Source organism: Monodon monoceros, unplaced genomic scaffold (assembly GCF_005190385.1).
Source record: "Monodon monoceros isolate NGI ecotype Baffin Bay Population unplaced genomic scaffold, NGI_Narwhal_1 Super_Scaffold_5, whole genome shotgun sequence".
In the NCBI taxonomy this organism is placed as follows: domain Eukaryota; kingdom Metazoa; phylum Chordata; class Mammalia; order Artiodactyla; family Monodontidae; genus Monodon; species Monodon monoceros.
This window is the reverse complement of record NW_021703782.1, coordinates 9,522,315-9,550,116: the sequence shown is the minus strand read 5'-3', so window position 1 is coordinate 9,550,116 and position 27,802 is coordinate 9,522,315. Positions and strand designations below refer to the sequence as shown.

The following is a 27,802-nucleotide window of genomic DNA, read 5'->3' as shown; positions in this document are numbered from 1 at the left end:
AAAACTTTACAACTTGTAGTGAAAAATAAAACAAAAAGAGGAAAATATCTTATCACTCTGGGATAGTGGAGAATTTCTTAAGAGACAAGAAGCACAAACTGTAAGACAAAGATTCATATATTTGACTATGGTACTTTGAAAATCTTCAAAAGACACCATTAACAGAGTGAAAACACAAGCCAGAGATTGAGAGAAGATATTTCCATTATGTGTTATTAAAAAAAGCACTGGGAACCTATTCAGTATAAAAAGCTCGTACAAATCAACAACAATAAAAAGATTTTAAAACTCAACAGAAATGGACTTCCCTGGCGGTCCAGCGGTTAAGACTCTGCGCTTCCACTGCAGGGGGCATGGGTTGGATCCCTGGTTGGGGAAGTTCGGCATGCTGCACACTGCAGCCAAAGAGAAATAAACCAAAAACCAAAAAACCCCAACAGAATGGGAAAAAAAGAGTGATCAAAAAATAAAGATATAAAGAACTCAGTATCATTAGAATCAAGGACATGCAAAATAAAACAATAATTGATAGGCTAAATAAGACAATTTAGATAGGCTAAAATTAGACTAATAATACAATGTATTGGAAATATGTAGCCAAAAAGTAGTATAAATTGGTACAATCATTCTGGAGGATAATTTGGCAATACCTAAAAATACTGAATATACACACACCTTAACATATACTAAACTAATAAAAGCACATATGGGTATGATACACATCAACTTGAAGAAAGTAGTAACCTCTGGAGAGGGAGGAAAAGTAAAGGTTGGGGATCTTAGCTTTAGATACAACTTATGTCAAAAGCGGGGAGGGGAGGAAGGAGATCTGATCTAAAAAAAAAAAAGGTAAACTTAACATCTATTTAATGTTAGTAATGAGGCCAAGAGTGTCTTTTCTGTATGGTTATCAGACACCTCTCCGCAGACATCAGAATTATGTAACTATACCCTTCCTACTATTGTCAAAATTTGTAGTGCTCTTTTCCTTATGGCAAAAGTCTCATGGTACAAAAATAAAATCTAAGAGATCTTAATGGATATTTTAGTATTAGTATAGCATTTGCTAGGTATACTTGTTAATTTTCAAGGAACTACTAATGCTAATAGTTCATGATTTTCATTTTGATACTATATTTGTCCTGATGCAAAGTGAACAACACTTACAACTACTGACATGGCAATGGAAATGAAATAAAGTGAGACTGCTACCTCATGATTCAACAAGATATTGCCTTGGAGGAAGGAAACAAAAATAACTCCCAGATTTTGTCTAAATTTTTGAGATTACGTTAGTAACTTTAATAAACTCCTTGATGCTTTATAGTCTTATGCAGTTTGGCAAAACACTTCTCTAACAAGATTCAGCAAAGCTTTTTAATTTTATGAGAAGATTTTCAAATGATATTGATAATTATCTAATTACCAGAAATGTTATATTAATATGATAGTTATATTTATAAAACATACATATTCATAAAAGTACACATTAAAGCTGACACTTGAAAGGGAATTCTAAAAATAAAAGTAGACCCTTGCTTAGAAAGGAGTAGGAATTGAAAATATCATTGTATGAATTACCTTCACTAACAATAAGAATTATTGACAAATATTTTCTATACAATATTTAATTAGCTCTTACCCCAAAACTGAGTGAAGTAAATACTATCGATACCAATCCAGTTGTCAAGGCCCAAGGTCACCCAGTTAATAACAAACTGATTTTGCACTCAAACGAGTACAAGTTCCAAATACTTTCTCTTAAATCATTCCACTAATATGTTAGAAAGAAGAAAAACTGTAACAGTGTATTATACTAAGAGCAACAGATTTGATATGGATAGGATAGTTGGATAGAAAAAAAAAATCCAAGAATCTTAGCAATAAAAGTGACTATAGTTTTTTCTAGTCATTTTTCTAACTTCTCCCTCAATATTGTTTCCCTGTTGAACCACTACCTAACCCCTGTTAGGTTACTTCTAAGACAGACAGCTTGGAACAGACCAAGAAGGGACAGCATTCAATTAGTTAATTAAGACCGCCGACAGTCATTTCCATATCCCTGAGAAGTTGTACGTTAGTATATTTTAACATTTAAAAAATGTGGCATTTCCTAATGATAGTCATTTAAAAAACAACAACAACAATTTGACTTGTTAAGGTGGGGGAAGTGAATTGACTTTTTTTTTAATTAATTAATTTATTTTTGGCTGCGTTGGGTCTTCAATGCTGTGCACGGGTTTTCTCTAGTTGAGCGGGGGCTACTCTTCCTTGCAGTGCTTGAGCTTCTCATTGCCGTGGCTTCTCTTGTTGAGGAGCACGGGCTCTAGAGCACAGGCTTCAGCAGTTGTGGCACACGGGCTTGGCTGCTCCATGGCATGTGGGATCTTCCCGGATCAGGGCTCGAACCCGTGTCCCCTGCATTGACAGGCGGATTTGTAACCAGTGCGCTGCCTGGGAAGTCCCTAACTTTTCTTTAAAAAAAATATTAATTAATTAATTAATTTATTTATTTATTTGGCTGCGCTGGGTCTTAGTTGTGGCATGCGGGATCTTCATTGCAGTGTGCGGGATCTTTAGTTGTGGCATATGGGAATCTTCCAGTTGCGGCATGCAGGCTCTTAGTTGTGGCATGTGGGATCCCTGGCCAGGGATTGAACCTGGGCCCCCTTCATTGGGAGCACAGAATCTTAACCACTGGACCACCAGGGAAGTCCCATGATAAAGTCATGATAAAGTTTTCTTTTTTTAATAGTTTTAGTTAGATTTTAGTTAGATCTTCTGAACATACTTAAAATTTCCTCAATAACTGAATCAAGTATCAGCTTTTAATTTAAAGTTTAATTAATTAAAATAAAATAGAATTTTAAATTTTATTGTTTAATAGTCACATGCAACTGATGGATACTGTATAGGATAGGGCAATTCTAGAAAAAGAGAGGGAAAGTTAGGCAAAGATTTCCTAGATTAAAGAACAAGAACATGAAAAGAAAACCTATAAATTGAACTTAATAAAAATTTAAAACTTCTTCAAAAGACACCCTTAAAACGAAAGGTAACTCAGAGATTGGGAGAAAATATTTACAACACACGTATCTGATAAAGAACTTGAAAACAGAAAATTAAAAAGAATTCTTACAACTCCAGCCAAAGTAATAAACAAATAAATTGGGCTTCCCTTGTGGCGCAGCGGTTAAGAATCCGCCCGCCAATACAGGGGACATGGTTCGAGCTCTGGTCCGGGAAGATCCCACATACCGCGGAGCAACTAAGCCCGTGCGCCACAACTACTGGGCCTGCGTTCTAGAGCCCGTGAGCCACAACTACTGAGCCCGCATGCCACAACTACTGAAGTCCGAGTGCCTAGAGCCTGTGCTCCGCAACGAGAAGCCACTGCAATGAGAAGCAACCGTATCGCAACAAAGAGTAGCCCCCGCTTGCCACAACTAGAAAAAGCCTGCGTGCAGCAACAAAGACCCAACACAGCCAAAAATAAATAAATAAATTTATTTTTAAAAAACACAAATAAATTCAATGTTAATACAGGAAGGTAGTTCCCTGACCCTTGATTTCAGATTTTTGTGTTTATCAGAAGAGCCTCATTCTTCCTCATTGACTGATTTTATGGTACATAAATGTAACGATTTTTAACTTAGAAAATAAATTCACATTAATAAAGTATCATTTTTATCTGTTTTATAAAAAAAGAATTCTTACAACTCAACAACAGCATAAACAATGCCATAAAAATGGGTAAAATATGTGAGGAGGCATTCGCTGAAGAAGACATAAGGATGGCAAATGAAGAGATGCTAAACATGAGTCCTTAGAGAAATACCAATTAAAACTACAGTGAGGTACCACTACACTCTTACAAGAAGAGTCAAAACTAAAGACTGACGAGTGCTGGCAAGGATGTAGAGCAACTGGAAATCTCGAACACTACCAGTATAATGCTTTTGAGAGTCATCCTTGTTGCATATAACAATAGCCCACTCTTTTTTTTATTGCTAAGAAGTATTCCATCGTATGGATGTACCATAGATGTTTATTGATAACATCCACAAGCTGATGGATATGTGGGTTGTTGTTTTCAGTTTTTGACAACTATGAATAAAGCTGCCATAAATATTCACATACAGATTTTTGTAGAGCCATACAATTTCATCTCCCTTGGGTAAAAATTTAAGAGTGGAATTGCTAGGCTATATATGTTTAACCTTTTAAGAAACTACCAAACTGTTTTCCAAAGTGAAAATTTATTTTTAGCTTAAATAAACCAGAGTCAGATCTTACTGCTGAGCTGTACACCATAGTATCCAACATCTCCTTTAACCTAGTCATAAAGCATTAGTTCTAACTCTGCCTCTAAATTAGTGTTGGGCCTCAAATGTCTTCATCTGGAGACTTGACTAGATTCTTTCTTTCTTTTTCTTTCTCTCTCTCTCCCACTCCCTCCCTCCCTCTCTCTCTCTCCTTCCTTCCTTTCCTTTCCCTTCCTTCCTTTCTCTTTCTTTCCCTCTCTCTTTCTCTTTCTTTCCTTCCTCCCACCCTCCTCCCTCCCTCCCTTTCACCGCACCATGGGGTATGCGGGATCTTAGTTCCCCAACCAGGGATAGAACCTGTTACCCCTGCAGTGGAAGCGTGGATTCTTAACCACTGGACCGCCAGGGAAGTCTCGACTAGATTATTTCTAAGCTCTCTTTTAACACAAAAATATTGTCTCTCATTATTCTATCATTTCACTGGGTCAACCAAAACCCTTTGGTCTTTTATATAACCAGTCAAGAAATATCTATGCCACTGTGTTCTTTTACAACTAGCTCTATGCAAATAAGAAATTACATGATTTATAAGATGGAAGGAATTCTAAGATAATCTAGTCCAAATACCTCTTTTAAAAATGAGGAACCAAGCTCTTCCAAGGCTTGTGAACTTTCCTCTGCACCTACACACCCGAGTATACACATTTACAGCCATCGATAACTATAGCTTGCTAGAAGACACGCCATGCCCTAACAGGGTGTATAAGAAGATTCTTAGTGTGGCAGGAAAGGGGAAAGCACACTCTGTGGAGAATCCCTGCCTGATACCACAGCATCCTGAGTTAAACCGGCTTCCACTGAGCCAAACCTGCCTAATTTGGAACTATTACCCCTGCTAAGAATTTTGGGCCAGGTCCTCCAACACTCAGAAATTTCTATAAATACATTTCAATTTTATTTGGTAATCTTTCACTTTCTTCCACTTTGTCTCTTGATTCTATCTTGCAGGAGAGCTGTTAAAGGTGCCAATCGCACTGTCACACTGACTACACAGCTGGATAAAATAGAGGGATAATTTTCCACTTGAGCAGCAAATCTCTAGCATGCATGGTAAACACAGAGAAGCCACCTTCTGGTTGGAGCGTGGCTAAACATCACCCACAGCTGGGTAACTGACACTTATGGCTGCTCCCTCTTGCTTATCCTGTCCTCTGACTTGGCTTTCCATGAAAATGAGTAAAGAAGGAGAGAGTTGTCATAAAAAGCAACACCCCCCCCCACCCCCAATAGAAGCTCACGAAGGGTGGGAGTGCTGACAGTAAATATTAAGGGTGAGGGAGGGAAAATAGGGGTTGGCTTGGGAACAAACATTGTTGGCTGTCTCTCTACGCTGAGAGAAAATGCTCTCTCCGCACACTAGCAGAGGATAAAGAAACTGATCATGAGGATGTGGGGAAATGGAAACTCTCATTTACCTCTGTTGAGTGAAAAGGAAAGAGTACCTGAAGAGCAATGCTGAATCAAAATTTAAAATGTGCATATATAGCAATTTTACTTAAGGAATTGACACTAACCAAACACCCAGATGGGTGCAAAAAAATGTAAATAAAAATACGTTGTCTTTAGTATTGTGTGGGATAGTAGGGAATGGAAACCAAAATGTTCAATAGCAGAATAAATCCATACAACGTAATACTATAAAAAGATTCAAAATGAGATCATGAACATTCAAAATGGAAAGGCTTGTAACAGAAAGTTGTCTCATTATCTGTATTCCCCTTTGCCCTTTCACAGGAGAACCCCAAATCTCAGCTGGAATTATGGCCACCTGGAATAGAGATTTCCCAGTCTCTCTTGCAACTAACTGTAGTCATGTAACTTCATGTAAATTCTGGCCAAAAACAATATATTGAAGTCTATGTGTGCAACTCTGAGAAATAATCAAAGGGAAGGGGCATGCCTTTCCCTGTCCCTTCCTCCTTCCTGCTGTCTAGAAAAGGGATCTGATGGCCTGAGCTGGTCAACTCACATTGGATCACAAACAGTAAGGCATATATTGAAGATGGTGGGGCAGCAAGCTAGCAGGAGACCCTGGGTCTCTAATGGTCACAGACCTGGACTCTTTACCCCTGGACTTCCTTTGTAAGAGAAAAACAAACATCTAAACTGTTAAGCCATGGTTACTTCAGGCTTCTTATCACTCAGAGCTGAATCTGATCCTAACAGATTTATAGCCTAAGAGCGACTAAAGGATATCAGTGCACACATCCATCATAGGAGATTATATACCAAAATGTTACACAGTGATTACTCTAGGTGGTGAGATTACAGGTGATTTTTGTTTTCTTCTTTATATCTTTCCATTATATTCAGAAAAAAATTTATGAGTATGTACTGGTTCTATAATAGAGTTATTTTTATTTTGAGAAAAGCACTCTAAAACTTCAAGTGAATTAAAGAAACAAGTTTTCTTTTATTTAGTCCCTTTGAAGAACTCTGACAGTTTAGTTGGATGGATTTCTTTATAAAAGAAACCATGTTGTCTCAGCTGACATCTCCCATTGAATGGCAGCAGCTTGCCTAGCCCAGAAATAGGTTTTGCCAGGCTGAATATCTCAGGGCCCCCTCAAGAACACTCCAAGGAGATGGTAATCCCACAGTCACTTTGCCAGTCCTCCGCCAGGTTGCTATGTACAGCTGGGTCACACAGTTTAACCAACAAGGCAACAATTTCATCCTTCAAAACTTTCAGGTCAACGAAGTGTTGAGTTATAGAAGCCAGACACGAAAGAGAACACACTCAGATGCATAACTAGATAAAAATTCATCAAACTGCACGCACACTTGAAATTTATGTTGGTTTTACTATCTGAAAATGTTATTTAAAAAAATACCCTGAGGACAGCATCACACTTTCTGGGGATTTCTCTCTACTCAACCTGTTGATGTGACCAAGAATATTCTACGCATTTAGCAGGTCTGCAGGAATGGGGCTCCCTAACTCTTTCTCAGTAAAGGTGAACGTCAAGGAATCAATGAGGGTGTCTGTTCTCTCCTTTTTCCTATCTGGGCACTCTTCTTACATGGCGCCCAACAACTGGTCCCACTGATTCTCTGGATCCCTTTCACTTTTTGATGTATTTATTAATTCTGTTACTGTTTATGAGGTCCTTGTAAGGTGCTCGAAAAATCTTGTCCTAAGTAGGTAATTCTGACTTTGATTTACTTTGATGCATTTGCTAAGCTCCCTAATGCTTCTTGTTTTGATTATATTTCACTTTTAAAAATATTTTCTGTAACTGCAATGAATCATAGTTTTTCATTTCACATTCCGAAGTTTTTAAGTGTGCAAAATACAGTTCTTCTAACTCCTTTGTCCTAGGTTTCAGAAGGGATGAATTTAAAGGCTCTAGGTGTTAAAAAATCCTTAAACTTCCCTGAAACTTTTTCTTAAAAAAAAATCCTTATTTTGTTACTTCTCAAACCACTAAGTCTTATATTCCAAGTCCACCACTGTGGCTTCAATCTACCTTTCTAACTTTTGTTCCTAGTACACTCAGCAAGGTCCCAACTGCAGTGAGCTAGAGCTCCAATCCCACGTACTAACCTTTCAGATGTTAACAACACACATATAATAAAAAAGTTGATATTCTAAAGTAATGAATTAGGAGAATGTGAGAAGACAGAAATGTGTCTATTTTTGTACACACTGCTACAGAGCAAAAAACATATAAAGTGCATATGCACGTTATGGGAAAACTGAACACCTCACTTCCAAATCTTTTTAAAAACCACTCTATTGAGGTGTGACTGACATGTGAAAAGATGTATGTATTTAATATAAATAAGTTGCTGAGTTTGGGGATAAGTATACATCCATGAAACCATCACCACCATCAAGTTTATAAACGTATCTACCACCTCTCAAAGTTTCCTCTCACTCCTACTATTATTATTACTATTTTGTGGGGTGGGAGTGGTAGGGAAGAGGGTAGGAACTACCTGGGATAAGACCATCATGTTCCTCCTCCGATGTATTTGTCAGCCAAGGTACTTTCCAAGGCCAGCTCAAATTTTACTTCTCTAGGAAACTTTGATTCTCTGGGTGGAATTCATCTTTCATAATCCTGATCTTACTATTGCCTTTATCACAGTCTGTCACTAAAACCACATACACTCACTCACATACATCAATAGTATACACAGTACACTTATCTATGGTTTGTTGAATAGTGAGTTACTGAGAGGTAAGGTCTATGTCTTACTCATCTTTAGTTTGCTTCACAGCACCGAGGTTTTGTAGGCATTTAATAACATTCATTGGCTATACAATTAGAGCCAAACGATGGATCTGTGATACGGCTTCTCTTATCTGTTAGTTTTAACTATCACACAGTTGTTCATCAACAGTTTCTTCCTATTGGATCTATGCAGCTTGACTCAAATACAGTTTAAAATAAATAAGCCACTGCCTAGGGCTCTGAATCCCTTTTTGTTTCTACAGATTTTTTTGGTGTGGTAATTATGTTTATTTTAACAGACAATTTGTTTACATTTCTTGCCTTTATCAGGCCTGTCTCTTAAGTACAAAAAGAGAGAAACTATTTCTGGCTGTTCTGTTTTCCAAGGAAACCTTGCAATTTTCTTTTAAGGTCATAGAAGTCTTTTACTTTTACAAGTCTGCTACGTACCACCTAAGACTTTAAGTTATAAAAACCACTGTTTTCTCAAAAGTCTGGAAATGGCTTGCAAGATATAATTAACTGCCTAGAACAAACAATACAACACAAATAGATCTTCCTCTTAGAAAATAACTTACTGTTGGGCTATGTGAAAGAATCTCACTTTTTTTAGTGACTAGAAAATTTTGGAGCAAGAAAGCAGTTGTAGTATGTAAATTAAAATACACAAAAATTTCAAGCCAGAAGTCAATGTAACAGTGCCATATTGAGTTCAAGCATCATGTCCACTCACATCAGAAATAGAACACAGATGTCTACGACCACCACTGCTCTTCCAAAATATTCTGGAAGTATAAGCCAATGTAATTACACCACAGGAAAAAAAAATGAGGTTAAAAAAATTATCTGCAAAGTTATACACCTAAAAACCTAAGAGAATTAAATGGAAAGATTACTAAATATTAAAATAAGACAGTTCAACCTAGGGCTGTGTAGAGAATGCAAAAAAGAAATACCCTTCTTGTAAGTAAACAATGTAGGAAAAGATTCCAATTACAGTAACAACAAAAAAGATATGCTTAAAAAAAGGTTTAAATAAAGGAAAAGACATTTCTTGTTCTTAGATAGACTCAATGATATGTTGAAAGAAATAAGTCAATTCTCTCCTTAAATTTTGTAAATTTAACCTGATTCCAAGCAAAATATGAAAAGGATTTTATTGGAAACTAATAATTCTAAATTTTATATGAAAAATAAAGGAGAGTAGTCTGGAAAATTCTGAAGTGAGGAACAATGAGTGGGAACAAGTACTACAAGATATTAAAATACACTCTAGTGCTACAGAAGGTAAAATAGCTTAGCAGTGTAGTATTAATAGATCAAGTAGGGGAGAAGAGAGATGAAAAGGAAATGGAAATACAGGTGCTTTTCTACACATATGAAAAGATGTTCCACGTCTTATACATAATGAGAGAAAAATAACATAAAAAAGTATAATGACATACCATTTTTTTCACTTTCCCAGGAGAAAAAAATAAGACAGCTTGATGATAACACTGTAGTGGTGAGTTGGGATATGCTGCTGGCAAGAGTGTAATCTGCTAAGTCGCGATGGGGGCATTTTGGCAATAAAATGAAATAAAAAATGCATATGCCCTTTGACATATATCCTACAGATATACTTCCAAAAATGCTCACAAAAGAGATTATCTATGCGACGAGATTTCTACACTAAAGACTGGAAACAACCTCATGCTCACAGAGGAAGGTTTGGTTAGCTAAATTACCGTATACCTAAACAACAAAACACTGTGCAACTGACTTTTTTTTCCTAGCAATAGTTTGAACATATTTTTGAGCCGTGCTGACACTAATTTCACATGTTATGTGTTATATTAGCAACAAAAACCATGCCCTAAACTTTAAGTAACAATGAAAGATACTCAAATAGTTGGGAGGGATATATGTGGAGGAAGGAGAACTCTACCTTCCAGCCTAACATCCATGATTCTAAACTCCTCCTTTAGACAATGAAAAGACAAAGTGTCCGTTACAAATATTAAAAAAAAAATTTTTTTTGAAAGGAGTACTGAAACTATTTCATTGTTTAGAATGAAAGTAACATGAAAACAAATGACCCAGGATCTTGTTAAATGCAGACTCAATTAGGTGTGGATATTCTGTTTTATAAAATGAAGCTATTCTAAATTTCGACATGAAATGATCTCTAAGATGCATTTCTAACTTTAAAAAGAAAAAGGAATATGCAAAATTAGTGTGGGCAGTATCTCACCATTTATGTAAAAAACAAAAAAGGGATGGAAATTACACACATGTGTATATTTCCACGGAATATCTCTGAAGGATCCACAAGAAACTGACAACTGAGATTGCTCTTGGGGAGGAAGATAAAGGTGGCACAGGATATTCTCTCTCTCTCTTTTTTTTAAACTTGTGTACAGATTTTAAAAAAATTAAACAATGTGCATGTATTACCTATTTTAAGAAACACAAAAAGATGCTCAACATCACCAATCATTAGGTAAATGTAAATCAAAACCTTACTGAGATACTACTTCACATCCATTAGGGTAGCTATTATCTAAACGAACAAAGATAAAATGACAAGTGTTGACGAGCGGTGAAGATGTGGAGAAATCAGAACCCCTGTGCATCGCCAGTGGGAATGTAAAAAACGGAAAGCAGTATGTTGGTTCCTCAGAAAGTAAAATTAGAATTACTGTATGATCCAGCAATTCAACTTCTGGGCGTATACCAAAAAAATTTGAAAGCAGAGACTTGAACAGATTTTTGTACATCCATGTTCACAGCAGCTTTAGTCACAACAACCAAAAGGTGGAAACAACCCAAGTGTCTACTGACAGATGAATGTATAAAACATATGTGGTATACAAAAGAATATTATTCAGCCTTAAAAAGGAAGGAAATTTGGACACAGGCTACAACATGGATGAACCTTGATGATATTATGCTAAGTGATGTCTGGAAATGGATGGTGGCGATGGCTGCACAACAATGTGAATGTAATGTCACTGGGCTGTACACTTAAAAATGGTTGAAACAGTAAATTTTATGTTGTGTATATTTTATCACAATTTTTTAAAAATGTAATGCACAGGGCTTCCCTGGTGGCGCAGTGGTTGAGAGTCCACCTGCCGATGCAGGGGACACGGGTTCGTGCCCCGGTCCGGGAAGATCCCACATGCCACCGAGCGGCTGGGCCAGTGAGCCATGGCAGCTGAGCCTGTGCTCTGCAACGGGAGAGGCCACAACAGTGAGAGGCCCGTGTACCGCAAAAAAAAAACAAAAAAAACTGTAATGCACAAAGAGAAAATCTGAAGAGACCTATAGAAGGTAAAGAAATTGACTTAGTCATTTAAAAATCTTCCCAGAAAAGCCCAGGCCCAGATGGCTTCATTGATGAATTCTATCAAACATTTAAAGAGAAATACCAATTCTTCACACATACTCTTCTGGAATCTAGAGGAGAGAACATTTCCCAGCTCATTCTATGAGAACAATATTACTGATACGAAAGCCAGACAAAGACATCATAAGAACACTACAGACCAATTTCTCTCATGAATATATATATATATGCAAAAATCGTCAACAAAATATCAGCAACCTAAATCCAGCAATATCTACAAAGGATTCTACATCATGACTAACTGGGAATTATGCCTGGAATGCAAGATTGATTTAACATTAAAAATTCAACTAAGTTAATATACTATATTAATATAATAAGGGACAAAAACCATATGATCATCTTGATACACAAAGGAAAAGCATTTGATGAAATCCAAGACCCATTCATGATAAAAATGGTCAACAAACCAGGAACAGAAGGGAACATCATCAACTTGATAAAGGGCAACTATGAAAAGCCTACAGCTCATATTGTATTCAGTGGTGAAAGACTGAATGCTTTCTCCTTAAGACTGGGAAGGGGAAAAAAGACTGGCACCATTGCTTGCACCACTTCTATTCAATGTTGTATTGGAGGTTCTAGCCAGTGTAATCATGAAAGACAAAGAAATGAAAACATGGAGAAATCAGAAATAAAAACTTATGTCCACACAATATTAATAGCCCCAAAGTGGAAACAATCCAGATGCCTATCAACTGGTACCTGGATAAACAAAATGTGACATATTCATATAGAATATTACTGAGCAATACATGCTACAACATGGATGAACCTCAAAAACACTATGCTAAATGAAAAGTCAGACACAGAAGACTGCATATTGCATGAATCAATTCATATGAAATGACCAGAAAGGGCAAATCTACAAGACAGAAGATAGATTAGTGGTTGCCTGGGCCTGGAGGTAGTTATGGGGATTGCTAATGGGCACAAGGGATCTTTTTGGAGTAACGAAAATATTCTAAAACTGGATTGTGGTGATTGTTGGATAACTCTGTAAATTTATTAAAAGTCACTGCAATGTACCTTTTAAATGTATGAGTTTTGTGGTATGTTAATTATACCTCAATAAAGCTATTTTAAAAATGTAGAAAAAAGCAACAATTATAATAATATCCTTTACATTATTAATACTACTTGTTTACCTGTATTTTCATACACTGAGAAAACATACGAGAAGGAAGACTTATTAAATCAGAACATCTAATTATGCCTTTCTCTATTTTACTAGAATAGAAAAATGCAGAAATACTGTATTTAAGAAAAGCCAATCTCTGCTTAGGCCATAAATCTGAAGAACAGATTATGCAAGACCTTTTATTATTCACGTTCCCCCACCCCATTCATAAGCATGAGTGATGAAAAATAAACTGCACCTTAAGGGCAAAAAGGGTGTTAGTTTTACAATTCCTATTAAAGAATGGCTTTCTTGAACATCATCTATCTGATTATCTATCCTTGAGAGAGCTAAAGTTCATTCAGCTGTGCTTTCAATAAATTAAAATGTTTTAGACCCTTAGGGCATTTCCTTCAGCTATATGGTCAATCAGGGGCAATTTAAACTTCCTGTTTCCTCACAGTAAAATTCCCACCACAGGCTGGGAATTTAGTCTTGATCACCGAGCCCCTTGGGGCTTTCAAGCTAACTCCTTTCTCCTACGGTCTTTCCTATTCCCCTTCATCTTCTGTTAGCATTCTTGCCTTTTCTCAGGATCTCCGCAAATTCTGACATCTGTCCTTCTGACTTAGCCCTTCCTGATATGCCAACTCCTAGTTTCATCTCACCGGTCATCCCTTTCCTTTCTGGGGGGCACGGAGGTCTCCTCTGCCATTTACACACACTTGACCCAGCTGCCTCTCCAATCTGCTGGACCCCATAATGCTTATAATAACAACTACTGCTCCCACACATCAGCATTTTCAAAGCAACACCAGAGGTTCTTTAAAAAATTCCTTTTAAAGATTCTCACGGCACTACTTTTTTATCTGAAGAAATCTGCTCCTCTTTTTGGTACATTTTCCCACATCCATCCATCACTACTGTAAATATAGCCGAAGTCTAAGAGACAAGAGGGTGTGAGGATTGATGAAAGAAGATGGTTACATTAGTAAGACACATAGTAAGAGTAAAGAAACAGATGGCATTCCTGGCAAGAGTGGGGAAATGTATTCTCATAAATGATTGGTACAATGGTAAACCAGTGGGCAAATTGGCCATGTCCGTTACAATTTTAAGAAGGCATCTTCTAGGATACAATTAAATACATTTTGAAGCATTATATTCAAAAACTACTTGAGCCAGGGCCCAACAATATCACTACATCAGAAAATTCACTGTAATATTGTTTGAACTGCACAGTAAGCCCGCTGGACTTTACATTCCATAAAGGCAGAGTAAATCCGTTTTCTTCACTGGAATATGCCTAGTACCTTGGGTAATGCATAGCACAGAAGAGGCAGGTGTTCAGGAAGATCTGTTGAATGAATAAATTAATGATGATAACTGAAGAGCAGTTTACCCCGGACCTCTGCTGGTATTCAGCAAGCCAGGAGAGAACTTTCCATTTGGAATGCTAGGTTTTACTGAGTTCTGTGGCCATGATGCATTCTTGGCCCTTGTCCTTCAAGTACACTTTGCGGATCATCAGAGCAAATGGCAGAGGGATCTGAGTACCCAGAGTAAGCCAGTCACAAAACAAATGTGCTACTGCAGTTATAGGCAACAGCAATGCTGTCATGCTTGTTCTGTATGTCAGATTATATGTATTACATGCAAATATAAAATTTTCTTTTCAAGTCAACTGTTACTGAAAAAAACCTTGCTATGTATTTTTTTTGCCTTAAGTATAAAAGATTTAATCTTCAGGGTAACCATAAGGACTCTGAAATGCCCAAGACTAAAATAGTCGGTTTTACCTGAGAGCTCTATTGAACAATGTCTGTGAATTGGCCTCATGTCACTTTTCAGAGTTTGAGGAAAGCATTCTAAAGAGAAAAAACCTATCACACTGAGGTGGTGATGATAAAACGTGACCTTTCTAAAACTTGAAATGATATTAAATCATAAAGACACACGAGGGCACTCTAATCAACCAGCAAAGAGAAACACAGAAAAGATAGTGAAATCAGGTTGACATTTTAACAATTGTACTGAAATAGGTGAATTAAGTCCTGGTAAAATTGCGAGTGTTTGTACTTTACAGCGAGAAATTTTCTGTTCCTGATCCAAAGCCTAAGAAGCCAAAAGGATTCTGCAAGTCTGAAAATTGCAGGAAGAATTCATCGCACTCAGATCCAAGGTGAGGATTAACCACACCCCTTTCTAATGATTTGTTAAATTGACCTTGGAGCAGGATTTGCCCCTTTCAAGCCAATATTTTCTTTATAATCTACAATTCCACTTGGTGCTTTACTTGTCCTCCGCTGGAAGCGGCCCATGGATCCACTGCTTTGCTCCACCTGTTCTCCTAAGAGACATGGTGAGTTCAGTTTGAGCCTCCCCGCCACCCCCCAAAGCCAGTAGTAATGAAACAGCATTTTCATAGAGGAGCATAGACCACCAAAGAATATACCTCAAGGCCTTCTTGAGGCTTTAAATTTGTAAATAAAACTACAGCATATAATTTCCTCCATCAAATTAAAAAAGTATAACGTAACAAGCGTTTAAGTGACCTTTCTTTCAGACCTTTAACAAGTGGGCCACAAGAACTGCAGAGAGCCCTGGATTCTGAGGCAATCAGGCTCATTCACTAAGGATTGTCATTCAACTTCTTTTTTTTTTTTTTTTTTTGTGGTACACGGGCCTCTCACTGCTGTGGCCTCTCCCGCTGCGGAGCACAGGCTCCGTACACGCAGGCTCAGTGGCCATGGCTCACGGGCCCAGCCGCTCAGCGGCATGGGGGATCTTCCCCGACCAGGGCACGAACCCGTGTCTCCTGCGTGTCCCCTGCATCGGCAGGGGGACTCTCAACCACTGCGCCACCAGGGAAGCCCCTGTCATTCATCTTAAAGGCACATTCAAATTTGTGCCTCAGCAAAATTACAAATAATTCCCTGTCATCAATCTTTGGGGTCAAATGTAATAGTTAGAATGGAAAGTATTAAAACTTTGAATGCCAAAGGTATACTGTGGTTGTATAATAAAATCTTTGTTGACTGAATAAACTAGAAGATTCTCTCCATCACTGGAACTATCTATAGGAAGTATGACACACGATGCAATCTTGAACTGCTTATCATTTTATTCACTTTAACCTTCATCTATTTTAATGACTAAATTCCTGGCCATAATGTTTCAAATTCAATTTCTGTCAATGTATTCGGTATTTTTTTTTTTTGTCTCATGGTCTTTTGTTAAAGACCCAGGTGAATTCTAGTTTCTACACTTTGCTGAATTTGGCCATCAGGGTGCACCCAATTAGGCTCAATCTATACTAAAAGCAGAACATGCTCTAAAATGTGCTAATTTAGAGGACACGTTTCTAATTTTCCTGTTCCTTTCAAAATTATTCTGATTAATTGAAGGTGCCAATTAATTTTCCTTGATTAAATAAAGCTGCCTGATATTATAGACAGTCATTAAAATCCTTTGAGCTGGTATCTCTCTAAGAAGGAGCTATCCAAGGATTACATTATATTGGCATCCAGTGTCTTCCTTTGGGTGTGTGAAAAGCCACCAAGACAGTGATGGGTAAGGTTAGAGAACTATAAATGGCATCACAGAGGCTAAATTGGGTAGTATCGACACCAACCTGGGCACTCAACTAGTATGCTCTGATATGGAGCCCTTTAGATGATCAAGGAAGTCCCCAGAGTTTAGTTTTCTACCAATAATCCTTCTTAAGATCTTAATTCAGCCAAACTCAGATTTAAAGCTAATTTAGAAAATATCCTTGAATGAACTTTCTCTCAGTCTGCACTTTGGCTTCGTTTCTGTGAGAGATAACCCAGCATGTGCTGGTCCCTGTGCAAAGCACCAGAGTCCCTGCCCTCATTAAGCAACAGACTCTGGAGGAAGGAATCTTGGGTTCAGATCCTGGGTCTACCACTCTTTTCATGTGTGTAACTTCGAGCCACTTCATCTCCTGAAGGCTCAGTTTTTATTCTATAAAATGGGAACACTATCATCTAGATCAAAGGATAAAATGTGACACTAAATAGCAAGTACCTCCCTAGCACAACGCCTGGCACACAGTTAGTGCTCCATAAAAGGCAGCAATCATTCTTTTTCACTCCAATGGTTATTGCTTATTGTAATGTTTTGACTTCACCCCTTAATCTTTTCTCAAGAATATTAACAGACCTTGACAATCTTTCAAGAATTATTTATTCAACTACTATTTAGTGGCATCACACAATGCGTCGGGCCCTGGGAATTCAAGAATCCACAAGATGGAGGACAGACATAAAACCAATAATTACAAGTGCCATAAAAAAGGAAGTGGCCATGGAAGCACATAACAGGGGTACTTAATTCAAGGAAACCTTGAAGAAGTGCTATTTAAACAGAGATCTGAAATATATAAAGAAATAAGTCAGGCAAAAAAGAAGTGGAGGCAATGGAACAGATTTCAAGTCCCAGAGGCAAAAGAGAGTGGGGTGGGGGGCACTTCCCTGGTGGCACAGTGGCTAAGACCCCACACTCCCAATGCAGGGGGCCCAGGTTCGATCCCTGGCCAGGGAACTAGATCCCACATGCCACAACTAAAGATCCCACATGCTGCAACTAAGACCTGGTGCAGCCGAAATTAATTAATTAATTAATTTAAAAAAAAAGAGAGCAGGGGGAGTTCAAGGAACTGGAAGACGTGCAATATAATTGGAATGAGGAGATCAAGGGAGAGGAGGGCTGCAGAAGTTGGGAGGACCAGGTAAGTCAAGAATTGTTAAGACTTTATCCTAAGGGCAAAGGAAGCTACTGAGGGGTTTTAGGGAACACTGCAATTTCAAGCAACTTCTGGGACACCGGGTAGAGAATGGATTGGAGGGTGTTGAGACTGAGTGCAGGGAGACCAGTTAGAAGGCCTTGTTGAAATCCAAGTGTCAAGAGAAAAGAGCCTGTACAAAGGGAGTATTAGTGGGACTGGAGAGACACAGACCAGTTCAAGAACTGCAGAATCAACAAGATGTGGTCATAGATTGTACGTGGGATGGATATTTGGAGAAGCCATCATCTCCAAAACAAGAATGTGCTTGATAAAATGTACTTCTGTGTTTCATGATATAAATACAAAATATGGCTTACTACATATTTCTGATGCAGTACACAAAGTTAAAATTTTTAGGCCATGGAGGATTTATTCCAACTCTATGGGAGGCATGACACAAAAAAGAAGTCTAACTTACTGAGTGCTAATGTGCTAATGTTTTTGAAACCACTTTGCTGTGTTGAAAGATATTCTGCATTATAAATCATCAACTACCAAATGACTTTTAGTTATGTACTACGTGGATGACAAGTAAAGAGGGAGGGAGTATAGACAATACTTCCTCTTCCTCTGAGGCATTTTATGGTTCTTAAAGGAAAAAAAGTGAGTTTCTACTTTTTTCCACGTTTTCACATCTTTAAATAACATAAGCAGGAGGAGTTTATAAGCAAACCAAAGTATATGTAAACTAAACCCTAACTCTCTGATACCCTCAGCAAATGAGTTGCTATGGAAAAAAACTGTTTCCCACTTGCCTGCCTTTGCACCAAGCACGCCAATTGTGATTTATTTTTTATTGAGGGAACATGGTATGTGTTTCAACCATTCTGGTGCCAAGTTCTGTTGCTTCTATAAACTGAACCCTCTTCAAGAAGGTCCTAGCCTACTCACCCTTCTTATCAGTTAAAGAGTCACCTTTCCAAGGAACTGTCTCACACTCCCCATACACCCTCATTATCCTCTCAATCCCCAAACCCTGAACATGAACACAGTGAATTATAACTTTTTCATTACCTTTGTATCTTCTTCATTAGATTGCATGCTTCTTTAGAGCAAGGGTGGTGACTTTCAATTCTGCATTTTTAAATGTTTCCTAAACTGACCCAGGAGCAAATTGTTACTCTCAAGGTTTACTGATCTGTGCCCTTCTCCTTACCTAAAACAGCTGTAGATAGAGACAGTTTTGGAGTTGAATCCACTTTTAATACTTTCTCTGACTTCTCAGAAAACAGCTGACACTGTGCAGAGTATATATGCCTGTAGCGTGTGTGTGTACGTACACGTGCACTTTGCAAAAGCATGCTCAAATAATTAAGAAAATTAATTAATTAAGAAAAGGAACCTTTTGTTTTTCTACAAAACTACAGAAAGTAAAGCCTGACAACACTTGGCTGCAGGAACATGAATTTTAAAAGGTTGAGAAACAGCATCTCACACCTGTTTCTCTACTCTAATTATGCTATTACTAATCCCATTAAACTAGTTAAACTAGTTAATTAGTTAAACTAGTTAAATCTGTGTGCACAGAGTAAAATGGCTCAAAACAAAGGCCTGAGCAGCTTTCCTATAAGCCAAATGTTTGAGTTTTGTGATGCAAAGACTTTTCCAGGTATCCTGGCATGCTCCATCTAACCTTGGCTCACGCAGTCCCTTACAGCTCTAGACTGGAACGCCTTAACACTTCCTCGCAGCCCATCTTACACAGGGTTTAAGATTCAAATCCTCCAAGATCACACCCTGACCTCGTCCTTCTCTTAAAAGCAAGGGCAGTTAGGAGTCTATAACGGAAAATTTAATAAGAGGTTACGCTCTGCCCAGTATTTTCTAAACTCTGTTCATATGTTAACCAAAGCCTTCTCAACAACCGTAGGAAGAAACGCTAATCAAGTGCCAATCTCGTGGAAAGAAATTAACCCATTATAACACTCACGTGGCAGCTGAGAAACAAATCAGACCTCATTAAGCCCAATGTTAGTTTGTATGTGAAGAAAGGTGACAGAGTCAATCTCTTATCTAACCAAAGGGACCCGCCAAGGAATGAATAAGACCAGGCAGTTACGGGGGGTCGGGGGTGGGATTCAAACTCCTCAGCAACAGACAGTAGCTTTCCTTAGTTCACCCCACTTTCTAGTCCCTAACTGACACCCCTCCTCCGCGACGGTTCCCTTCCCAAGGTGGAAACAACGAAGTCCAAAAGGATATGCCCTCTGACCTAGTAGCGGAGACTCACCAGTTTCATATTGGACTTTTGGCTGTTCAATACCAGACACTCCACTCCTCAGACCCAGAAAGCGTCTTCCGGTTCAATCTCCGCCACCGGCCGGCCGAGAGCATCGCGGGACATGCAGTCTTTCTTCCCTACGCCCCCCCCCCCCCGCTGCATCATGGGAAATGTAGTAATCTCTCCGTGCATCATGGGAACTGTGGTCGTCTTTCCTTTTCCTCCCTTTCCTCTCAGAATACCTCCTTCCGTCAGCTCAAATTCATCCCGGCCGCCAATTCATCCTCCCTCTCCACCCCAGCATGATATCATGTCCCCCTTCTGGGCCCGGGATCCATGGTATTCTGGGATGTGTAGTCCCTACGGCTTTGGCGCCCCTTTCCCCTCCTCCCTGTGGGAAGGCGGATGGGCGCGGTACTTGCCGGGAGCTGTAGTTCCCTGGGGCCTCCGGACGCCCGGTCCGGCGCCTTTACTCAAGGGAGGCAGGAACTACAACTCCCAGGGCTGCTAGGCGGCAGCAGGTGGGAGCGGGGCTGTTGATATCAATATGGCGGTTGTCAGCCAGACAAAGACAGTCAGTCTGATGTGATTGAGACAAGGGAGGTTTTCAGGGGGAGACTGGGAGATAGGGGCCTCCCCTCCCCCTTCTCCTCTTCCTGCGCCGGCCTCAACCCCTCCCCAGTCCCCTCCCGACGGGCGCCCCACGCGGAAGACACCCCTCCCCCTCCCGCTTTCCCCTCCTCCCTACCTCAGCCCTTCGTACCGGGACGTTGGGGAGGGGGCTGTGCCGGGCGGAGAGAACTCAGCAAGGATTCTTAGGTGAGTCGAGCGGTTTGGAAGCCGGACTACCTCAAGTCTCTTTCCTCACTTCTTTCTCTTCACTTTTTTTTTTTTTTTTGGAGGGGTTTGGGGGAGAAAGTGAGTGGGCTGGGGATGGGTCGCTTAAGCGGCCCGACTGAGTGGAGGGAGGAAGCGGGGGGCTTCCGACGGGGGCGACCCGGACGCAGGGTCTGGGGTGGGGCAGTTTGTGGTGGCGGTAATGGAAAGGCGTCGGTTGCTCCCCAACTCTTTCCTCCTGGCTGCCTCCCCGATGGGCGGAAGGTTTGAATCCTGGAGGTGGGGTCTCTTGTTTGGAGTTTGGGAAACTGTGAGGGGAATTTGAGGTGTGTGGGTTTGTTTGGGGTGCAGAACTGTGTTTGAAACTGGGTGACGTGTACTTGGGTGATGTGTTCGCCTTGAATAAATGACTCCGGAGAGGAAGTTCGAGAGCCGGAGTCGGAGCTTTTAGCTGGGCCTGGGCGGAGAGGCGTGCGCGAGGTGCGGGTCCTGAACCTCTGGGCTGGCGACGCGGCGCAGGGTGGCCGCGGTGAGCGACTCGTTTGTGTCCCACCGCCCGCTTACACTCCTCCCCGCCTCCCGGGACGCATCTCCACCCCGAACTCCGGGCAGGAGCCTTGGAGAGATGCGGGTGTGTGGAGATGGCTTTTTGCATCCTGAGGTCGGCAGATAGGTGGGAAAGGAAAAGTGTTCTTAATATTTTATTCCGGAACCGTGTTTTGGTTACACTGTTGGGGCTACTTTGAAAGGAGTCCTCCACCCACCCTCACCCCAAAACAGTAGGTGGAGGGATCTCTCTGTGGTCTTCGCGTTCAATAGATTAAACAGTACTTAAGATTCGGGGGCCTGGGGGTGGGGCTTCGGGAGTGCTGCCATGTGTACGCGCCTCTGTGTGTCTACTGAAGACACAGAATGACTGTTGTGTATCCTGAGATAGGGCGACTTATTTTCGTAGTAGGAAGAACTGTTGGAAATTGTTGGAGGTGCGGGGGGAGTAGCGGAAAGGCGCTGCTTGTATTTTTCTTATACCCCACCCTGTTCTGTCTCGCATTTGTCTGAAAGCTGGTATGGAAGAGAGAGGAAACACTGGGTGAGTGAAGAGGAGAATGCAGTTGGCATTAAAGATACTGTACTATGGAAAGTTGAATGGTGGTGTAGAGTGGTTGCTGTTTTAATTTACCCTGGAGCTTTAAAAACCCTACGTATCATATAGGAGAGAGTGATGTGACTAGTTCATTTCTCTGGGATCCTGCAGGTATAGAAACCTGTCTTCTCTCCCTGCCTGCCCGCCCGCCCGCCCGCCTGCCCGTCTGCCTTCCTTCCCTCCTTCTTTCCTTTCTTTCTTGGCGTGGTGCATTTCTCTTCCTGGATGGACATGCTGCCTCCTGTGCCTGTTTATTTAGTTTGTGCTACGTGGTTGTGCTTTTACTGGTTTTGTTGTAAAATGCATCATTCGATGAAAAGGACCTGCATTTGTTTTTATTTTGCATTTCTTCCACAGGTAATTATCACATCAAGGTCGCAGTGCTTTGCATTTAAACTTATTTTAAAATTGCACAACTAAGATAGATCTAGTTGAATTATGTGTATAAGTCAAGTTTGGCAAATTTGAATTCTGATTTTTTTTTTCTTCCGAGTTTCAATTGGAGTTATAAAGGAAAGAGGATTGCAACATCTCTTGTTTCTCACAGTCTTTAATATTTAAAAACATTACACCAGGAGATTTAAGATAATATAATTTGTACTTCTTTCGGTCTGAAATATAAGTTTTTCAATAACCATTCTTTTGTCACAGATTTTTAGTGTAATGGACTTTTAAATAACTAAAGGATTTGGCATAATTTCTCTTTTGACTGCTGAGAATTTAATGTATTTACATATTTAATGTATTTACATATTTACATATCCAAACTTATCAATTCTTGAACCTGTCAGTAAAGGACCTTAGATACCATAAAAACTGAAAGTCAAATAGTGTGTAATTTTATGGTATGTTTTATAACCTTTGATTTGAAATTTCTGCAGTTGGTCATTCACACAGATAAGCTGTCTATAAACATGAGGTAGCATATATATATTTAGATTGACCTGAATAGAAAAAAAAGTTGATGTGTATTCTAAATCTCAAATTTAGAACATACAATATGTTGATATAAAGTTGAGGTTTCAGTTTGCTATAGACTAGGATTTCCAGAATTATTTGTTTTAACCTTCTATTTTAGCCTGAAATGTTACTTTGCAAAAACTGGAGAAAAATCCTGTGTAACTACATAATAGAGTGTTTTTCTGCTGAAAGATATTCTATTAGACATAGTGTTTTAAAATGTTCAATAATTATTTTAGAAATAAAAAAACTAAAATGTTTGTTAAGAGTTGGAAAAATATTAAAATATAAGAAGATTTTCTCTTCCACCCACCCTCACCTCAGATTTTCTTTTTGTTTGTTTTCCTCTACGGAAATGCAAAGTTACTTACTGGGAAAGGCGTTCATTAAACTTTTTCTGACTAGTGGTTTTGTTGAAACCAGATATATTCCTTGTATTCGATGGGGTGGGGTGCTTCTGTTGCATTTTAGGCACCGAGCATTAAAATGTTGTAAAGCCTTTACTGCAGGTTAAAGCATAATACGTTCTCAGCATGTGGAAGTCATATGGTTTACGAAAAAAGTAGAAAATCAGGGCATTGGTGCCTGTCAAGCTTAAAATTTCATCCCGTAACTGTGAAAGACATATTTATTTAACGTGACTGCTTCTAAAAATGTTGCCTGTATGATGGGAGGTTGAAAATCCAAACTGTTTTTAACCAATCTGTTGCTAGTGTACTGCATACTGTGAATCCTGTGGTTGCAAACGTGCATCAAGGAGCCTTTAGGGGTCAGCTTTATATTGAATGTCTTTAGTGAGGCTTCATTTTTCACTGCTGTGTGAATAGATTTCAGTCTTTTTAGCACAAATCCTTAGTGGAAGCGTCACTAATAGAAACTTAATTGCTCAGTATTGGTAAGTTATAAATATATTTCAACAAACCTTTCATTGTTTCATCATTTAAAAAGATAGAAGTGACCAATTTATGGCAATATTTGTGGCAAGTATTGATTGGTATGGCATTGCTTGTTTCAGAAGAAGTTAAACACATGGGGAGTATTTATGCTTAATTTGTTCATTTTGGATCTTTTGTTTGTTATATTGATAATAAGTCCATTCCACTTTTAATGTTTCAGATAGCTTCCATGTTTCCTGTAAAACCATGTTTGCTTTTTCGATTCATTTCTTTGCAGCTCTTCTATTATTTTTGTATGCAGATCTTTAAACTTGACTTATTTCTCTTGGGAATTAGAAATTTATCCTAGGGTGTCATTTTTCATAAATGAAAGTTGGTATACTCCTCAACTTTTAAAAGATGTTAACATTTATAGGTAAACTTAAAAATGCTCAGTGAAAATAGGTTGGGTTTGTTTTGTATACCTGCTTTATTTAGGGTTTTTTGGCTTCCAGAATTAATTTTACAGCTCCCTTTGCTGTATGATTAGATTATTTTCTTAACTGTTGGCTTTTACTTCTCAGTTTAGTAGAACTTTATAAAAAAAAGTTGTTTATGAGTGGAAATCACAGCTTGTCTAAAGTGTCATGTATGTACATTCACATATGCACTCACATATATAAAGCACCTTTATGTTTGTTTTTGTATGATAGTGGTGTATATCTATCAGGCATGCAACCCATAAAAAAGGAATCTGAACCACAAATAATAGGAGGCTCTAAAAAACGGCTCAAGCTAGAAACCAGAGTAAGCACCACCACATGTTGTCCACGTTGTAGAAGCTATGGAGATTTTCAGTATCACTGCAAACCATGATTTTAGCAGATTCTGCCAAAATCTGTTTCTCTCAAAAAGAAAGCTAGTGGTATTGAAATTTTTCTGAAAATAATATTAAGTAATATGTGATTAAATTCCTAGGTGCAACTTCCCCTCCCCACCCCCTACCCCCCAGGTGACTTACTGGTCTTAGGTCCCATCCTAAGTAAAGAGTATAGATTTTTCTGAGAGATAATGTGATGTAAAACTCATAGAGCCTATTTAAATATAACCCGGTGCTTTAGATAACTTGTTTTTCTTGATCTTAGATGAGACAAATTGGAAATTTACTATACATTGTTTTGGACACTTTCCAAGAGCATTTAGTTACTGGAAGGCCCTGGCTTTAGCATAGTTTTACCCTTACAGTGGTAACAAGGTTGAAGTTGCAGTAAGTTTTTCCGGTGGTTATTATAATCCTAATGTAGTAATTTACAGATCCTTGACTTGGGCTATAAGGATAGTAGGGTTTTTTTGTTTGTTTACATTTACAGACAGAAGGGGAAAAAAGAACCTAGTCGATTTAACTTTGAAGTAATGAGTTTTACTTTTTTTGAATCTTAAAAGAGGTGTCTACAGACCTCTTCCTATAAGTGGTAAAATGATTCTAATCCATTTAAAGGGCATTTAGGTTTTTCTTAAATTTAGAGTGCTGATTATAAGAACGTTTACTAAATTTCACAGATTCTCTGTAGCTTCTCTGTCCATGTTATGTTCAGTGATGGTCTGTGTGTCATTTATTGAAAATATTTAATAGCTGTCTTTACTGTATGCATATTAAACAATTAGTGTGGAGTTGCCAACTGGCAGTAATTGTAAGTTATTTAGTCACATTTTTCAGAGAGGAGAAAGTCAAATACTGTGGCTGTTGCTGATATGAGGATGATTTAATACTAAACCTTTCTGCTTTTGATAAAGTAATAGTATGATTAAAATGAGAAGCTGTTGGCTTGGGCCTAGTCAGTGAAGCCTTGGAATCATCCTCACTCTCCCTTTTCTAATCATAAGTCAAGTTGATTTTATATCCTCTGTATATATCTATTCAATTATTTTCATTCTATTGCTATTCCCTTAATTGAGGCCTTCATCATTTCTGTCTTTCCTCGTCAGTCTAATTAACTAATTTTGAGGTTTCAGTTTTTTTCCTTAGTAGTTATTCACTCCTACCTGATCTTGCTAAAATAAAATGTGAATTTGAATATTGGTCTTCCTTTGCTTATAATCCTTCATTGGCTCCTTAGCCTTTCAGATAAATCCAAACTATCATTCCACCTGTGTCCAAATCTTGGCTCTGCCAGTTACTAGCTATGTGACCTTAGACAAATGATTTAATCTGTCTGTGCCTTCGTTTTCTCATCTGTTGAAAGGGAATAAATACTCCTTATTTCATAGGATTATTGTGAGCCCTTAGAATGATGTTGAGTCCTTAGACTGCTCTTGGCATATCGTAAATGTTAACTATATAATTACCATGTTATATCAGATAGTTTATGTTCTGGTTCCTGCCTTATAATTTATCATTACCAATCCCAGACCCTATGCCTTAGCCATGCCAAAGTGCTGGTAGGCCAAACAAGCCTCTTTAGTATAGATAAGGAGGGTTGGGTGTTAATCTGTGAGAATTGCAGTTGTTAGTAATGTCTTCAAAAGTAAAGAATTGTGAACTTCAAAGTATATTGCTGTGTGAAGAATGCTTCCATATTCTCTGGCTTCTATTTTTTTCTCCCAAAGTAAAAAGTAATATTAGTTAAATTACTGCCTAATTCAGGCTGCAATTTTAAAATTCACTTTTCTAGCCCCGTTAATACATTCTTATGTTTCTAACCTAGATTTCCCCTTGTTAATCTGACTTTTCTTATCTTCTCACTAACTTCATTGAAGACCTATTAACTTTGTGTAGCTTCTTTCACTTTTTTCCCCCCACAAATCTGAATCCTTGTTCCATTTCAGGTAATGTGTTTTCTTTACATTGCTATTGGAACAATTGCATAGTTGCATTATATGATCTGGAAGCCACTTTAGACAGACATCAGTTTTATTTACATGTTGATGTTTATACTTGAGATTGGGTGGCCTGACCGCTTCAGTTGATTTTCCAAAGTGGTAGATGATATACATATGCTGATTTACATCTGTGTCGCATTCCTCTCAAGGAGGAGAAAGAGTGCCCTGTTTTTACCAAACTGAGTCTCATAAGGATAAATGTTACCCAAAATGATTGTGTAGAGGAAGCAGGATGATAGCTAAGGTATCAGTTCAGACGTTAGAATGTAATTTTTGTAGGAGGCTATATTATGACTGTCTAGTTTGCAACCACTAATTTAGCCAGCATTTGCCTTCATGAAACATAATTGTTCACTGTGGGGAACTTGAAAGTAGCTATTCTGAATATTATCTTTATTTGGTTGAAAATCCATTTTCTGGAGTCAAAGATAGCCTGTGTTTAGTTTTACGTTGTAGCTGTTTAGAACCATTAGGGACAAGAATAGTTGCTGTTCACTTTGTTGTGTGAGGAAGACCTCTTTGAAAAGATGGCATGATCTTATTTGGAATACTGTGTCATGCTCTTCAAAAAACTCATATTCCTTCAAACGTGGAAGTTCTAAGGTTAAATATAAATTTCTTTTGAGATTTTTTTCCCCTCAGAAAAAGTTTTTTCCTTTAAATAAAGTATAATAGTTAAAATATATATATACTGATTGCATTTTAATGCAACCCAGGCATCAACCGACCTGATTATCTTCCGTAAAACAAGATATTGTTAATGGCCACAAGTGATTGGTTACTTCTAATCTTATGTTCCTTAGTGGTTACTTCTAATCTTATGTTCCTTAGTCAACAGCATATCAATTAGGTGCCTTTACTCTGTTATTGACTGTGAAAGTTTGTGTGTATTACCTGGTTAGGTCTCAGTTTTCCAGTCTACTAAACAGGGTATTTAGGTTAATTTTTTTATATTTGTGGTATTTTTGTTATTAATTAAACTAAAAATTGTTTATTTACTTTAAAAAATTTTTTTTTATTGTGGTAGAAGTCGCATAATATAAAACATACTATTTTAA

General features: G+C 38.5%; 2 protein-coding genes across 12 annotated transcripts in view; one reads left to right on the top strand and one right to left on the bottom strand.

Moving 5' to 3' along the window:
* The window catches only part of INTS9 (integrator complex subunit 9), a 110,744-nt gene extending 90,639 nt beyond the window's left edge, over positions 1-20,105 (bottom strand). For both annotated transcript variants that reach the window (XM_029203250.1, XM_029203248.1), the window contains exon 1: positions 20,058-20,105. In XM_029203250.1, the coding sequence (XP_029059083.1) occupies positions 20,058-20,066 (9 nt within the window). In that variant the 5' untranslated portion in view covers positions 20,067-20,105. The remainder of the gene's footprint in view (positions 1-20,057) is intronic.
* A 453-nt stretch (positions 20,106-20,558) lies between these two features.
* The window catches only part of HMBOX1 (homeobox containing 1), a 187,305-nt gene continuing 180,061 nt past the window's right edge, over positions 20,559-27,802 (top strand). For 8 of the 10 annotated variants that reach the window (XR_003790686.1, XR_003790685.1, XR_003790684.1 and 5 more), the window contains exon 1: positions 20,559-20,867. The gene's annotated coding sequence lies outside the window, so the exon portion shown is untranslated. The remainder of the gene's footprint in view (positions 20,868-27,802) is intronic. The other 2 variants (XM_029201894.1, XR_003790687.1) reach the window with 2 other exon arrangements.